This window comes from Solea solea, chromosome 1, assembly GCF_958295425.1.
Source record: "Solea solea chromosome 1, fSolSol10.1, whole genome shotgun sequence".
In the NCBI taxonomy this organism is placed as follows: Eukaryota; Metazoa; Chordata; class Actinopteri; order Pleuronectiformes; family Soleidae; genus Solea; species Solea solea.
In genome coordinates this window covers 4,678,609-4,695,032 of record NC_081134.1, presented here as the reverse complement: position 1 = coordinate 4,695,032, position 16,424 = coordinate 4,678,609, and the positions used below count along the sequence as shown (strand labels likewise).

Here is a 16,424-nt window from a genome sequence, read left to right as displayed (position 1 = left end):
AGTTTAAATCAACCTTAAGATGTCGCCAATTCTTTTGGACTAAATCTGACTGTGGGTGTGTCAAATATGGGCTCTGGTTTTTTTTAAGGATAATTGTGTTAGTCTCAGTGGCTGCCAGGGAAAATATAGTTCTTTACTATTTTAGCTACTAACCAAACATCACCATACCAGATATATCCTGGAATATGAAAACATCTTCTACTATATGGGACATTTTAATGTTGTTTGACATTTGCAGTTCATTTGAAGAAAAAAATTCTATAATTGGGAGAAATCGGATTATTATCGAGACGGATCGTTTATTATCATAGGTCAGAAAGAATTCACAGTCAGGTGCAGAGGTGAAACTACCACTAGATGGCACACTTATAAAACATAAGCACATTTTGAAAACCAGAGACAAGAAAGAAGTCATTCAGTTGTATGTCCATGTAATGAATAACTAACTTATGCAACAATCCACATTGGTTAAAAACAAATTAAGAGTTAAGTTAATTCCCTCAAAATAGAGCACGTCATGATTGGGGTTTGTTTTTTTGTTTTGTTTTAATTTTTGGGCATTTTTTATGAGCGCACACAGAGGGAAAGTATCTCCTACATTAAAGCTACTGTGCAACAAAAGCACCAGGTTCATGGTTTTATTCATCATTAAATTCAACTTTCCAAAACATTCCCTTTGATAGCTTATCTGTAAGTCAATATCTGAAAAATATCCCATCATAAAACCAGTAATTATGACTTATAAACCCAAAGACATGCTATTAAAAAGTTTTGCCATGCTTACATTTGCACTCATTGGACTTCCCTGAAATAATTTGTTTGTCTGACCAAGATGTACTTTCCACTCCATTCATTTCTGAAAGCTTTGACAAATAACTTTGTTTTCCCCACTTATCTCTATATACTGTGGTTTCCGATGCATTTTGCTAATCCTAACCCTAAATGACAGCCAAAAAGATAACAATAAAGCAAAAGAAAGAAAATAAGTTCGGACTTGGGTTGAGGTACATTTAGTCTAATAACTATGGTTTGAGTGGCTCTAATACAACACAGCTCAGTTGTCCTAACACCCCCCCAGGACATTATATTCATTTTAAGTTAGCCAAAGATGTCTGTCCCTGGATCCACTTCATGAATACAGACTTGTTGACAAAACAGAAATGTGCCAGCATGATCCTGCTTCCTTTCTTTCTTTGTCAGCGAGCTTAATGAGGTAAAACCAGCTCCTCCTGCACGTCTGTTTCCTGGCACACATTCTTTTAAGCTCCACTTTTAATCCCTTACAGTGTCTTTGCCCTTCCTCTGTCCGCAAGGGCTTATAGTTTATCAGACTAGGTGAGACACACACAGTGCAGCAACAGGCAGGGTGGACATAGCAGCGTCACTTTTCCACTTTCCCTCACCAGATAAACATCCACTCTTTCATCACCAGACAGGGGGGTGTTACACCTGTTGTCAGAGTAAAAGCCTGTGAGCAGCCTTACAGAGGTAGAAGGAGAGATGTGGCTGTGCTTACAATGACTGACTGCTGGACTGTGTGGGGCAGTCATTGCTCCACAGTGAAGGAGAGACATGTCTCTCTGTGGACCATGAAGCGCTACACCACTCTGAAGCAGCTGGGGGACGGCACGTATGGCAGTGTGCTCCTGGGAAAGAGCAATGACACTGGGGAGCTGGTGGCCATAAAGAGGTGAGTGCAGCTCCATTAGACACACCAGAGACCAACATTTACTGCTTGTGTTTGTCTCATAGCGGAAAAGCTGATTTAATCCCTGAGTGGACACTGCAGGGCGCATCAGACCCAATGTTGCATCCTGACATTGGCAGACATGAGTAAATGGTATTTTGTATTGTATTGATTCAGGTTTACAAACATAAAAAAGAAATGAATAGCTGCAATAATAACTGCCAAATACCCTCAAGGGGCTTGAAAATCAACCTATGTGAGTATATTACAGGAAATAGTTCAATTTCACACAAATAAACAGGTAAAAATACACTTAATGCACGTATTCACTTATAACTCAATGCAACTATACAGGACAAAACAGCATTACATTTCACACATGTGACCATCAAACCTATATTATGAAAGAGATACTCATACCCATATGAGAAACACTGGCTTGTTAAGAGAAGTGGATTCAAAGCTCTTAAACTGCTATAAAGGTATATAGTTATTCATACACCTAAATATAATATATATCAAAAACAAAGGGCCAATAATTAAACCTTGTGGAACACCATTGTACATAGGAAGCAAAGGGAAATTTGTTCCATAAAGGATACAAACTGTGAGATAACCAGTGCTTTGAAGTTAATTAATAATGATTGAAAATGCTTTGAAATGTTTTAGGTTTTGTCTTTGCATCATTTTCCAATAAAAGGCATTTGAAAGGACAAGGTTTGGGATCATTTTCAGGCATCAACAAACGCAGGTTTCTTCTCAAAAGTAGCCATTCTTTTAGAATTATTATTAATATACTATTATTTTTCTTCTTTTCAGGCTCCTTATTTGTCCAAGCTGTTTATTTAATAATGAATCATGTTTTTACAAGGCACCACTAGGATTGTTTGTAAATGTAAGGTTATATGTAAGCTGATCCGACTGATGACACTCAACGGGGTGAAAGTACACTGTATACTGTCGCTCCAAGAATGTATCGCGAAAAGTTTTTGAGGAAATAAGTTCAAAACAAGATCAAAAATTAGCTTTTTCACTCCAGATAACAGTGATGTAGTAGTTTTTGATGTGTAGCCCATAGTCACTGTACAATGACCACATTATACCTCAAAATAACATATAAATAACAAATAAAACACGTTTACAATACCTTACAGACATTACAGAATTATTGATTGAGTAGGAACTTTTAGCATTAATTGATTTTGTTCAAGCCTAAGAATTAAATAAATAATGATAACATAATTATGAAAATCATGTTTTTCTACAGGATGAAGAGGAAGTTTTACTCTTGGGATGAGTGTGTGAATCTAAGAGAAGTGAAGGTGAGGATCGTAACAGTTATTATACATAATGTAGATTATTCTTCAAAATCAACAACAACAATTCAAAATCCAACTCCTTTTTTTGTCCAACATGTATTAAAATATAAGGAGTTGTCATAAGATTTTGAATAATATCCTGGGGAGAGAGGGTCACTGCAGGGTCAGAGAGGCCACAGACTGTTTTGGTAACTACTCCGGAAATCAGCAGGGTGCGATAGAGGTTTCATATCTGGTGGTAAACCTCTTTATGGACAATAAAATAACAAACTTTCACCTAAAACATTGAAAAACAGTAGTACGATACATCTAAAATGTGTTCACATTTTCTGCAATGATGATGTGATGTGTTAATGACTACATTTAATGTCTCTATTGTGTGTGTGTTTCATTGAAAAAAAAAAAGTCTCTGAAGAAGCTGAACCATACCAACGTGGTGAAACTCAAGGAAGTCATCAGGGAGAATGACTACCTCTACTTTGTCTTTGAGTTCATGAAAGAAAACCTCTATCAGCTCATGAAAGAAAGGTAAGAACACGTCGGGGTCAGTATTTGGGGTCAGTTTGAGTCAAAATGTGCCAGTTTCTTTTTATTTTAATCTATTCTTTGCAGAAACAAGTTCCCTGAGTCATTTGTCAGAAACATGACATTTTAGATAAAGCAGGGACTGTCCATTGTTCACAAACATGGTAGTTCTTCCAGATGCTGCGTTATCAACGGCCAGCACTGACACCCTGTACCTAATTCACTGATTGAACAGAGACTTACACACATTGTGTTTCAAGCCAAAGAGTAAAATCATGATGGACAGTTGATAAATCATGAGGCATCCCATAATTTTCTCTCAAACAAAAATGACTCATGTCTCTGTGCTTCTGTGAAAAGGAGGTGTGAGTGAAACAGATCAATTTCTCGCTTCATTTGCTTTACTTTTTTTCTTACCGTTTTCACAGCATCTCTGTTATTCTCACTAAGGCATAATTATTTTAGCATGGTCACTATTTTTTCTTTATCCTTTCTTTCTTTCAATCTTTCTTTCTTGTTTTTCCACTCTGCTGCCAGGGAAGATAAAATGTTCTCCGAGAATGAGATCAGGAATATTCTGTTCCAAGTTCTGTCTGGTTTAGCATTTGTGCATAAGCACGGTAAGAGATTCCTCTTGCCTTTCTCCTTTTCTTTTGTCTTTTTTGTGAAAGGTGACGTAGGAAAAATATGCAGCAACGCGTAGTGTTAAAACAGTTAGCAGGCACATTACTCTGTGTGCATGCAACTGTGTTTGTTTTATTGTTATAAACTTTCCTATCTAACTGTCTTTGTTACTCGTTACTACCAAATAAAATCAGAGGAAGAAGAGTTGGTTATGGTCTGTATTTATATAGAGCTTTTCTCGTCTTGATGAACTGCTTTACACGACAGTTTTGTCATTCACATGCTGCAACATCCTTACTTACTTAAACTTAAGTACATTTTAGATTACAAAATTAAAGTAAAATTACTTTTGATACTTAATGTCATTAACTTTAAGACTTTTACTTAAGTAATATTATAGAAAAGTGAGTTCAACTTCTACCAAAGTTATTTTCTGGTAAGATACTTAGTACTTTTACTCAAGTATCCCTTACTACTTTAGGTGCTTTATACAAGACTGATCTCGACTATTATTCAGTATTTCCAACTTTGAACAGCTAGTTGTCCCGTGACAATAGAGTAAACGGAGACATAAACACAGTTTGAAGCTTGCAAATGAAAATTCATTTTGTGAATATACTGGTTGACACCAGTGAAGCCAGTATTTCAATTAGTTTCCTTCATCTCTGTTGACATATCACAGATATATTTTATGTGTTAATACAAGATTTCTCTACATTAATCACTTTCTAAAGCGTATTTTTCGAGATATTTTAACGCTGTGTTTCCAAATATACGTATAAGTGTAAGCATAAAACTAATACAGAGCTCTATCTTTGCTGTTGTTCACTACAAGTGCGTGGTTTCAACCAAACTGTAGAAGCTAGAGGAACCTTTGTTGTTTTATTTCATAACATAATGTAAATCTTGACAAACATCAGCAGGTTTATTTTGACTGACTTTTTCAGGTTATTTTCATCGAGATATGAAGCCGGAGAATTTGCTCTGCATGGGCCCAGAGCTGGTGAAGATTGCAGATTTTGGACTTGCCAGGGAAATCCGCTCCCAGCCGCCTTACACTGACTATGTGTCCACGAGATGGTGAGACTGATTTTGTTTTTGTTTACGAAACGTCTCCGCATTTACATTGTTCCTGTTGATATAGAGATGGTGCACATTATAAGCTATGCTGGAAATTGTTGACCCGACCTGAATCGACCCTCTGACTCACAGTCACTCCTGCTACAGTAATCACTTGTCGCGCATGTACCATAAAAAGATTAGGACAGTTAATGGATACTGACAAATGAGAATGACAGTAAATCCACTCGGGGAGAGGAAAACAAACCGACGAGACGGTTGGATAATCAACAGTGTGATTATTCGGGGCTCATTAAGCGGATATCCTCCATTTATGCAGCATAATAACATTTAAGTACCAATCAGGACATGTTGATAATACAGTAGTACACCATGTCATGCTATATGTAATTCAGTTTGTCATCTTGTACAAATGTGTCCAGTCTTTTATTAGAATGTTTGTTTTTATATTCTGAAAACACTGGTTCAGTGGAGGCATGGTGGTGTAGTGGTTAGCAATGGTGTCTCACACAAGACGGTTCCCGGCGTTTGCGTTGGTTTTTAATTTGTGATGGGAATCGGTATCGGTCAGTGTTATTTATTTGGTGACGGCCACATGTTAGCTGTCGGTCGTCTGGTTCGGGAGGTCTTCATATGAAGTAAATCTTGAAAAAAAAAAAATCATAATTTGGGGGGCTGAACTCAAGAAGCCTCTCGGGTGAGAGGTCAAACGTCTTCCACTTGTAATGCAGGTCATTTAACACTGTTCTCATTTCAGGTACCGAGCCCCAGAGGTTCTACTCAAGTCCAACACTTACAGCTCACCCATCGACATCTGGGCCGTGGGCTGCATCATGGCGGAGCTCTACACTCTCAGACCCTTGTTCCCTGGCAACAGCGAGGTGGACCAGGTCTTCAAGATCTGTCAGGTGCTGGGAACGCTGAAGAAGGTGAGCCATGTCTGGTGTCATATCGTCTGTGCGACCTCAGTTTATCACCTGTACAGTATGTGTTTTTTCGAGGATGATGTTTTTACTGCATGATACAATTATTTTCTCATGAAACTCTGGCAGCAAGAATTATGTTTATTTTACTTTATTATCTAAGTTGGCTTAAATGACTTAAACACACTTCTACTTTAAAATCATTTTTTTGTGTCACTTTTTTAATAGCGTTTCATCCTGTTATTGTTCTTGCAAATTTTCATTTTAGCATTCAATTACATTTTGACATTTTATTTATTCATTTGCTTTTATCAGGGTATATTCTTTATTTACATGCAATAGTATTATTATTAGTAGTAGTAGCAATAGTAGTAGTAGTATTATATGAGTTTTAGGTTTGGGCTCATTTTAGTTTGCCATTCAGATTGATTGTAGGGAAAGCTTTTCTGTTTTTCTTCTTTGATTATTATTATCTTGCACATCATTGAAGAGTGTTGACACACACACCAACTCACAGATTTGTTGTGTCATCTCGTTCCTCGTCTTCTCAGCCTGACTGGCCTGAAGGCTACAGCCTGGCCGCCTCGATGAACTTCCGCTTCCCAAAGTGTGTCCCCTCCAGCCTCAGATCTCTGATCCCCAACGCCAGCAACGAGGCCATCGCACTGACAACAGACATGTTACAGTGGGATCCTGAGAAAAGACCCAGTGCTGCTCAGGTACAGTTTTAACATAGATGTGTTTCAAGAACATTTATGATTGAAAATTCCTCTATCCTAAGAGGTTAATAGTTCAGAAATAACACCTTTTGTAGAGCAACACTATGTGACTTTTACTCTGGCCTCAAACATATGTGGTAACTATTTTTTATTTTGTAATATCTGTGTTGCAGGCTCTGCGATATCCCTACTTCCACGTCATCCCTTTAAAGTCCTCAGAGCAGCACAAGGCTCAGACAGAGGTGGAACCAAAGCCTCTGTCTCTGTGTAAGACAGAGTCAGAGCCCCGTGAGACCCAGACTGAGCCACACAACTCCAGACAATCTCTACAGGAGATCTCTGCTCCTCAGGAGAACATGGAGCCAAGCATACGGCAAGCTACAGCAGGGCAGCAGGAACCTCTCAGTCTAGTAAAGCACGGACAGCCGTTGAGCTTGTGCACTGTAGGTATCATTCAGATACGTTCACATCAAACTCCACTATAAAAAGACCTTAAAAAGGCCCTTGACTATAGTACATATAAATGGCTTATTTGGCTACGGAAATGGAATTTTTTTTATATATATACATATATATATAAATTAAAAAGTGATTATTAATGTATAAAAACATTTATGGGTTGTGTTATATATATTCCAGATGTTACACCCTGGACCTTAAAACCTTTTCAGGTCAAGAGTAAAACTTACTGATTTTGATTTTGAACTCTGTTCTTTACTTCAGAGAGGAGCAGCACCTGGAGCAGAGAACAGTGTATGTGGACTCAGGACTGGACGTAAACGATGGGGACAGACTTCTTTAAAGTCAGTCGACAGCTGGAATGATGGTGACGACACAGACGCCGGAGTTTCTATCTCCAAAAAACCCACAACAAGCTTCCTGAAAGACAGGACACTCAACAGACTAGACAGCTGTCGGTTAGAATTCTCCATTTACATTTTTAAAAAGTGTCTTTGTTATTAGTTTTGTAGAATAAATAAACTAATACTTTTTTCAGATTTTCAGAGTCAAAGATAAAAACTGTAGTAAAGTTACCAAACAATGGCAGGATGAACGGAACTGACTCCACCCCGTTGACTGCCAAGCAGCACTACCTCCGCCAGTCCAGGTATCTGCCAGGTGAGAAAAATAAGAACATTTCACTGCTGTGGTGGAAACATTTAAGGACCAAAAGTAAATAAAAGAACTGTCAGTGTTGTTTTAGTTTCACAGAACAGAATCTCAGTCTGTTGAAACACTCTGTGTCATGAATAGTCAACAATTTCCCAACTTTAATGACCATCAATGTCCAAACTCGCAGAGCTTTATGTACTGCATCTAAAAAGGCTCGTCTCATCAGAAATGGGTCAACAATAAATGTTGTGAGTGAATTCTCAGATCGATGTCTTTTTCAGGTGTTAATCCAAAGAAATGCTTGTCAGAAGTAAGTCATGTGACCCACAGAAACCTGTGGGACAGCTCATGTTTGACCAAACAACAGGACCGTAGTAAAGGTAAGAAACATTTATTTCAACATTTGAGTCTCGTATTTTGGCCAGTGTATCAAAGCCAGAAGTAACATTAGTGAGGGGAAACTAAAACAGGCAATGAAATAAATTGCACAACATCTCTTCTCATGACTCTTGCTAAATGTTAGTGTCCCTCGAGGCCAAATCAGGGAAAAAAATTGTTTTATTTCTCTGTATGATTTATCATCATGTTCCTCCTCTTCTACTCCTCCTCCTTTGTGACGTGATATTAGACTCCAGACTTCCTAAACTAAGGGATGAGCAGCTTCTGAAGGAAATCACTCGGGAGGATGTTGATCTTCCCAAAGGTAACATGAATGAAGGGACTACATACCTGTTCTACTACTGAAGAGATGAGTAGTTCCCATGTGACAGATGTCTCTTCTGTTATATTTTTCAGACAACAACCGAACCAAGACGAATATATCATCTCCTCATCTTCAGAAGACGGAAACTGGAGCAGCTCCACAGAAAACCACACGGACACTGAGTGAAGGCACAACGGCAGGTGAGACACAACACTCTCACAGTGCAAATACTAAAATCTACATTCACACAAAATTTTGCCTGCTCAGATATTTTTTTTAAAATATGATCTTTCTTAAGAAATTCACTATAATACAAAAAATATAACAAAGTAAGTAGATACATACTGTATGTACATATAATATAAATTATCCACCCATAATTGGATCTACTACTGAGTTGGTGCTTGGTTAGTATCAAGTTGTACAATAAAACCAGTTCAAACAGTTAAGTAGCATTGTCAACATGAATGTACTGCTCTCTCTTACATGATTTATGTTGATATGTATACTCATGCAACCAAATACACACAAAACACAACTACAAAAACAAACATCTTTGACTTTGCCTTTCTCCATACCAGAGAAAAGGCAAAAGCACCCCCTGGAGTTAGAAACAAATCAGAATGTTCCTTACCTGGAAGGCTGTTAATGATGTAGGAGTTTTTCCAACACACTTTTCTTTTGTGAATCTTTCAGTTGATTTGTCTTTAAATGCTGATCTGAGAATTGACTCCAAAGTCAAAACAAGCAAGAACAAGACGTCTTCAAATAAACTGCCACCCTCAGATGAAGGTAAACAGAAAACATACACATTATCAACTTCATTTTGCTTTCTGACTGATGTCCAAACACACCTTTTTCCTTCACTACAACACAAGATTTTTCAGAGTATGACAGGTGGAGGAGCAGATGTGTGAATCCTCACATTCCTGGATCCAACACCAGCTCTTTGCGGAAGAAAACTTTCCCACGGAGCGCAAACGTACAGTCAGTGCACGGACGAGTCGACTGGGCCGTCAAATACGGAGGCCATCGGTAGCGTGAAGAGGCCGTCGGACTGTTTTTGTAAAATAGTAACTAAAGAAATAAACTAGTTATTTTTGTATTAAAGAAAGTGAATTTATTATTTCTCAACTGTGAAAAGGTGCAGATACAGCATATGTACAATACATTTTACACAAACAGCAGCATTTATGATTTAATTACAATGGAGCAAAAATAATCATTGACATTAAGTGAGCTCAGCTCCCCACATTTTACATATAAAATGAATTTGTATTTATTATTTAACAGTAAAGACGGATTTTAGTTTTATGAAGACTTGTGTGGCGTCTTTAGCATCCCAGTTATAATCTTCACCACCATCATTCCACTGAAAAGAGATGACAACATTCTTATCAGGACATGGTCAAAAAAAGATTTTCAAGTCATTAAAAGGTAGAAGACAGTGATAATCCTGGTGCAGAATATTGTTTATTATCAATCCAGTAGCAGTCACATGGTCATTTAAGTGTGTGGTAATGATGTTTTACCTGGCTAAAGCCATGAAACCTGCAGGCATGAACTTCCAGGAGTTGACAAATCGCAGTCCCATGACGACAGTCAGACTTCCTGAGGTGCCTGCATTTCATCAGGAGGGACGGGACGTGTTTGTTAGCTCTGTGTGTTTGGACGATGCACTATAGCACAGACTAGACAAACTAATCATGCTCACCTAGTGACAGCCAGACATTCTTTGGATTTTGAGATGCCAGATAAGCACCAGCCGCGGCCAACAGGCCAAACAGGAGTCCTGCAGCCAGAGAGGCGGTGCTGCCTATGGAGCAAATACAGGTTTAGCTTCAAATATGACATGTGTTTCTGGCCTCAGAATCTGATCATCTGCACTTTGTTAATGACACAGTGTGTTTCCATACACAGTCAATTTAAGCTATAAGTGGACAACTGTCCTAGTACCAGCATACAAGTACTATTACTAGTCAAAGTCCAGACTTAAAGACTTAAACAAATCTGCAAAGAGTGCAGATTCCTCCACAGCGATGTGGTAGACTCATTGCCATTTATCTCAAAACACTAGAAAAATAACTTGTTCACATAGGGCCAGGTAGGTTTTTGTGGATTAGCATTAAAAAAAAAAAAAAAAAAACAGGTAACTGCTAGTTGACCACTAGATGGTGCCAAGAGCTCACTCTCATCGAATCATGACTTGAATATCATAATAAAATAATTACTTGCGCCAACCTGTCTTAAGTCATAGCAAAGGGACTTCATATGGAGACAAAAGGCCCTAGAACGTGACAAGACCAATCATATAACGAAGACATGTTGTATGGTTGAGATGAGGTAAGGGTCAGGATTAGCGTTAGTCCAGCAGTAGTTATGGTTTAAGTACGTCTACAGGAAATGAATCAAAGTCAATATAATGTCCTCTTAAGACATGGAAACCTGTGTGTTGTCTTACCTGCCTTTACATAACCAGTGACTCCTCCAGCCGACACTAGAACAGCATAACAGAAGCCAATCCAGTCCACAGCCATGACCAGAACCGAGCTGGAGACTGTGTCTGTCAGTAAAAAGTGAAGAAAAACTGTATAAAACGAAGGTTTTTATCATGAACGACAGGTTATGTAAAAAAACAAATAAGGTTAACACTTACCAGATAAGACAGAGGCTCCGGTGAGAGAGAAAAGTGTTTAAATAAACCGAAACACTCTGTTCACAGCTTTTCCTCTTCTTCCAACTGATTCTTCTTCTTCTTCGTTATTGACAATTGGTAACAAAATCCGTGGTGCATTACCGCCACCATCTGGTAAGGATGAGGAAGACTGGCATATATGGTATTAAATTACAAAAAAAATAGATAAACTAAAAGTATCCTATATTTTTCTTTCCAATACTGCAGTAGGATGTGGCTGCACTTTTCAGTTCCGTTGTAGAAAGCATATTATGTCAAACTGTATATTCATTTTCCACTGATTGTGACTTGTCTTCTCATATTTAGGACAGTGTACATCATGTTCAGCTGCATCTTCTTCTGCTTAGTGTCTCATCTTTTCTGTTTTCTTCCCACCATTTCTGCCATCATTCTGAATTACTGCATTAACTTTACTTATTTTTAATCACAACCACATCTGTCGCATAATTTCCTGTTGTATTAATATGGGTTGGAACCCACATGAATGAAAGACATGTAAACTAAACCATTTTTAATGTTACCAATCTCATTTTCCATGACTTTTTCAGTACACACAACAAAGATATTGAATCAAAACAACACTGAATCACCTCCCAGTAGCAAATAACAAATAAAGGCATGTTTGACGTATAAAATGTTTAGATTTACAACATAGTAGATATTAAAAGCTTTTTATTGTCGTCACATTATTTTCCACCGTCCTTTTTCTTTTTTTTGGGCTTACTCTCATCTTCTAGAATGACTTCTTCCATTGTAATGCGAACTCTCTTGGTCTTTGAAAGTTCTTGGGCAAGTTCTGTGGACAGACGAAAGCAGATGTTGGGTGTTTGTGAGAAAGAAAAAAAAATGATACCTTTAAACTTTCCAATTTATTTGAGGGCAGTAAAATATTGTCATTAGCTTGAAGATTCCCTCCGTGCAGTGTCAACATTCTGGACTGTGTACTGCACACATTATTTTCTAGTTTCTTTTTCATGACACAATAGTATAGCAGGGTGGCTCCATATCACTTCTTCCTGTTCCATACAATAATTATGTACCTCGGTTGACATCAAATTCAAGGACTTTCCAGGACCAATTCCCTCAAATTCAGGGACCAGTGTCTACACAGCTTAAGATGGGAGGACAAGAGCCGCTTCTCCCATGGCGTACACTTTTATTGATTTTCAGCACGCTCTGTATCCAGCGAAATTGTTGTTTTGGGGAAATAATTTACCTGCTTCTAAATAAGCCTGCTGTTTAGACAGGAACAAAGAGGCACAGGGCAGAAAAACCAATGAAACTCTGTTTTTGAGTACTTGTTTTGAGTGGCTTCACCTCACAACCCCAGGTGTACCCACAAATTTCAGTGTGAAAGAGGGTTTAGTGTTTGCAGGATGTCACCTTCAGATGTTGTGGCCTGAGCTGCTGGTTCCTCAGTGATCTGCTGCACTGATGAAGGTTTCCACACAGCAAGGCACGTCAGTCTGGCTGTTGTGTTCACTTCGCCAAGGAGGGTGGGAGGATCCAGCTCCTGTTGGACATCACATTACATTTAGCAGCTCAACAGTCTGATTTCTTTTTCTTATATGTTATTCTTTTACATACATGTGTATGTAAATACTTACATTACTTATTCTTGCTGCTAAACAACTTGTATTAGACTGGTTTGTTAAGTCAGTGATGTTTAGTATGTCAACAAAATACTGCCGTTACAAATGTAGATGTTTTACAGAATGTGACTGAAACTGCAATTTAAAAAATGGCTTCTACTTGTAAGAGAAGGAAACAACAATAGAGACATGCCTCTTTAAGATGGAGTTTCCACATTTTGATGAATCCGTCATTTGAAGCCGTCACGACCACACAGTAATCCTCCATATCAAAACTGTCAACGGCTTTCACCCTGAAGACACACAACAAGTTTTCATTTTCATGTTAAAAATAAGGTCCAAAAAGAAGTAACAAATACAATTAAACACACACAGAAAAAGAAATTACCTGGTTTCATGAGCCTTGAACTCACACACCGATTTCTCTTTTCCCAGTTCATATAACCTCAAAATTTCATCGTCTCCTGCAACAGCCAGGATGGAGTTCTGAAAAACAACATTCATTGCGGTCATCTTTTGGTGAGATTAAAAGGCAAACACCAATAATCGCAGCCATGGCCATCCCTGTGTCTGTTAATGTCAAAGAATCAGAGTACCAGTCAGAAAACTTACATTTAAGAACTTAATTGACGAGATTCTTTTGGGGTTTGTGATTGTTCCAGTCACGGAGGCTGTCTCCAGGTCATAGATGTTCATCGTGTCATCTACCACCACCACATATTTAGTCCCATCTGGAGACCATCGCACAATATGTGCATCTGTGTGGGGGAGGGGAATTATGGTCACTTCAAAAACAAAAAATATCTCAGTAAAACAGTCAGTTTTTTAAATTAACAATTGAACTTACTCTGTTTAATGTTTTTGATGAACGCTGATCTTCCATTAGTCAGATTCCATGTTCTAGAAGAACAAAAAATAACAACAAAGAAGTCACTTCTGATCCTCTGTTCCCCGGAACAGGTGCTGCAGTGCTGTGGATTTTACCTGAGAGTCTTATCTGTCCCAACTGAAAGTGCAAGTTTCCCAGATGGATGGACGGACAGCGACGTGACGTGTCCTCTGTAGAAAACGAGAGGATGAAACTTGTTACTCTGACTCATCCAAACTAATACAAACTATAAAGCACAAACATCTTGGTGCTTCTGCTGAAACTGTGTGTGCACATACTTGTGAGCTTTGATGGACTTCATACACTCCCACTTCTTCGTGCTCCACACACACAGCAGTCCATCCTCTCCTCCACTCAGCAAATGAGACGTCCCATAAAACTCCAGGCAGGTGATGGTGCCTGTGCAATTACAGGGTAGATTGAGGCACATGTTTGTAAGGAAAATTACTGGATTAATCACTGTTAAACAGACGCAAAAGGAGCAAGACTTTGTTAAAGACACAGGTAGCTTTCTTTTCATCATAAACAACCCTGAGCAAAAAACATGATAGATGCCAGGTGAACATTATTCGTTTCAGTTTTTTCCATAAGGAATAACACAAATTCTGTTATGCTATGACATAGTAGTAATTTTTCTGCAAAAATCCCATGGCAAAAACACTAACATCGTGAAAGCACAATTTACAGGAGGTCAGTGACGTCATTCTCCATTAATGTTAATTCATAAGGCAACTTTCAGCCTACAAGTTGTTTTATTTATTCGATTTGAGAAAGGTTATTTTTTTATTCCGACAGCAAAAAAAATGAAGACCATGAAGCATTTTAGATAAAGCACTGGTATATACAATGGGTTATATTATATGGGTTATTATACAATTTCTGTCACAGTTGAGAAAATATATCTTAACTCCTTTCAGACCTGTACTGTTAACCAAAGACTCTTCGGAGGGGCTGAACACGAAAACCTAATGTTGAAAAGAAATTACTCTACATTATGGATCATTTTACTTTTTTTTAAAACTTCACAGTTTGATGGCGTAGCTATTGCAAATTCAGAGTTTCTCCTATTCACACATTAAACACTGGAGTAAAGAATTATGGCATAAAGACTACATAATTCTAGGTATTAAATTCTGTGAGGACAGAACATAAAGAAGTTAATACAAGCGAGCGATACAAGTGTCTTTAAAACACCTGTTACATGTCACAGTAGAAAGAAAAACAAGTATTAGATCCACTCGAGACACTCACCATCATGATGAAGCAAAACGCCATGCTCAATTCTCTTCTTCATGTCATACAGTTGTATGGTCTCATCTTTGCTGCCCGTTACCACAAACCTCTCACTGGCTGCCACAGCTGATATGGAAGCCGTGTGTGCGTGATGAGTGAAGTCTGCTTTGGATATCCACTCCTGTAAAAACAAGACAATCAGAGATGGCAGACTTCAACCCCATTCACGCAACAAGCCTATGTCGGCCTCTGTTGGTCAAATTGGCAAGTGCGGAAACACAAACAGACACACACAGCCACTAAAAACAATACTTCAAGTCAAGTAACAACAACAAACATTCGAGGTCTAGGAAACAATAGTTATATGCTAAAATTGGGGAAAAAACTATTAGGTGGTTTCTGAATTGGACATTTTGAAGTACACACTGCATACCATTCACCTTAAACTATACATTCTGCTTTGTATCGGACTCATGTTTTTACTGTATTTTTATTAGTATGCATTGCATTAATCTTTATTTATTTTACGTTTGTGGACACTGCTGACATATGTAAACTTCTCTTGGTGATGAATAAAGTATACATCTATCCAAATGCGTCACAAATAGACTTTTCCATCACGATTTAAGACACTATTAAACATTTTGGACAAACAGTTACAAACATTACTCCAAAACAACACACTTAAACTTACTTCTTCATCCGTTTTCACTCGGTAACCAAACGCGACCTGCTCGTAGCTTCCAGCTACCAGCTCCACTACAGCTGCCATGCTGCTACTTCAGCTAGCCACTTAGCTTTCTTCAAACGTCGATTGTTTGTGGATAAAGTTGACGCTTGGTCGAAGTGACACCAAGCACAGGTTCAAAATGAGACCTACGCGAAAACTTCACATGAAAATAACATGTAATAACGTAAACATAGGGAAAGGGCTTCTTTATAAAGACCTTCCCACATGCTTTTACTGAAAATCCAAAACAACGTGTGCACCTGCTGCGCGCGCACACGATTCGATACGAGACTTCCGAAACAAAATGGGTTTTCAAAATAAAAGCATTGATTTTACGTCACAATTGCATAATGTACAACTTTTCGTGTGCGCCGCGGTAAATCATGTGAATAAAACACTTCTTTACAATGAATATTCTCAGACTACATTTAACATGTAATGTACATAATTTAGAGCAATGTGGGCGTTGAGTTGCTGGCAGCGTTGTAATGTAACGAAGTACAAATAGTTCACTGCAGTTAAGTACAAAATTCACGTATCTGTACTTTACTTTGGTTATATTCCTAGCAACTTTCTAAATAAATTGTGTACT

General features: G+C 38.2%; 3 protein-coding genes across 3 annotated transcripts; 1 reads left to right on the top strand and 2 right to left on the bottom strand.

The window, feature by feature from the left end:
* Nucleotides 1-1,005: 1,005 nt before the first annotated feature.
* LOC131470723 (serine/threonine-protein kinase MAK-like) lies at nt 1,006-9,739 on the top strand. The gene is made up of 15 exons (XM_058646664.1): nt 1,006-1,690; nt 2,955-3,009; nt 3,413-3,534; nt 4,069-4,151; nt 5,103-5,235; nt 5,993-6,164; nt 6,710-6,877; nt 7,051-7,320; nt 7,601-7,794; nt 7,875-7,996; nt 8,272-8,370; nt 8,619-8,693; nt 8,786-8,893; nt 9,390-9,485; nt 9,572-9,739. Exons 1-15 carry the CDS (start codon nt 1,518-1,520, stop codon nt 9,730-9,732), a joined length of 2,031 nt encoding a protein of 676 aa, XP_058502647.1. The 5' UTR covers nt 1,006-1,517; the 3' UTR covers nt 9,733-9,739.
* Nucleotides 9,512-11,779, bottom strand: LOC131470747 (transmembrane protein 14C-like). Its single transcript, XM_058646682.1, has 5 exons — nt 11,350-11,779; nt 11,155-11,256; nt 10,408-10,509; nt 10,226-10,313; nt 9,512-10,065 (listed from the first exon to the last, which is right to left on the bottom strand). Exons 2-5 carry the CDS (start codon nt 11,228-11,230, stop codon nt 10,005-10,007), a joined length of 327 nt encoding a protein of 108 aa, XP_058502665.1. The 5' UTR covers nt 11,231-11,256; nt 11,350-11,779; the 3' UTR covers nt 9,512-10,004.
* A 264-nt stretch (nt 11,780-12,043) lies between these two features.
* pak1ip1 (PAK1 interacting protein 1) lies at nt 12,044-16,190 on the bottom strand. The gene is made up of 10 exons (XM_058646667.1): nt 15,797-16,190; nt 15,121-15,283; nt 14,148-14,268; nt 13,965-14,039; nt 13,828-13,880; nt 13,593-13,738; nt 13,369-13,466; nt 13,174-13,273; nt 12,772-12,901; nt 12,044-12,184 (listed from the first exon to the last, which is right to left on the bottom strand). Exons 1-10 carry the CDS (start codon nt 15,872-15,874, stop codon nt 12,075-12,077), a joined length of 1,074 nt encoding a protein of 357 aa, XP_058502650.1. The 5' UTR covers nt 15,875-16,190; the 3' UTR covers nt 12,044-12,074.
* Nucleotides 16,191-16,424: the final 234 nt, after the last annotated feature.

Bases quoted from the DNA above. Each gene is read 5' to 3' on its own strand.
- LOC131470723 (XM_058646664.1), top strand. From the start codon at position 1,518: ATGACTGACTGCTGGACTGTGTGGGGCAGTCATTGCTCCACAGTGAAG. The intron at 8,371-8,618 runs GTAAGAAACATT...ACGTGATATTAG, and splicing joins ACAACAGGACCGTAGTAAAG to ACTCCAGACTTCCTAAACTA. The intron at 9,486-9,571 runs GTAAACAGAAAA...CTACAACACAAG, and splicing joins ACTGCCACCCTCAGATGAAG to ATTTTTCAGAGTATGACAGG.
- LOC131470747 (XM_058646682.1), bottom strand. From the start codon at position 11,230: ATGGCTGTGGACTGGATTGGCTTCTGTTATGCTGTTCTAGTGTCGGCT. The intron at 10,510-11,154 runs GTAAGACAACAC...TTTGCTCCATAG, and splicing joins CACTGGTTATGTAAAGGCAG to GCAGCACCGCCTCTCTGGCT. The intron at 10,066-10,225 runs GTAAAACATCAT...ATCTCTTTTCAG, and splicing joins GGTTTCATGGCTTTAGCCAG to TGGAATGATGGTGGTGAAGA.
- pak1ip1 (XM_058646667.1), bottom strand. From the start codon at position 15,874: ATGGCAGCTGTAGTGGAGCTGGTAGCTGGAAGCTACGAGCAGGTCGCG. The intron at 13,881-13,964 runs GTAAAATCCACA...TTGTTCTTCTAG, and splicing joins GGGACAGATAAGACTCTCAG to AACATGGAATCTGACTAATG. The intron at 12,902-13,173 runs GCATGTCTCTAT...GATGTCCAACAG, and splicing joins GGAAACTCCATCTTAAAGAG to GAGCTGGATCCTCCCACCCT.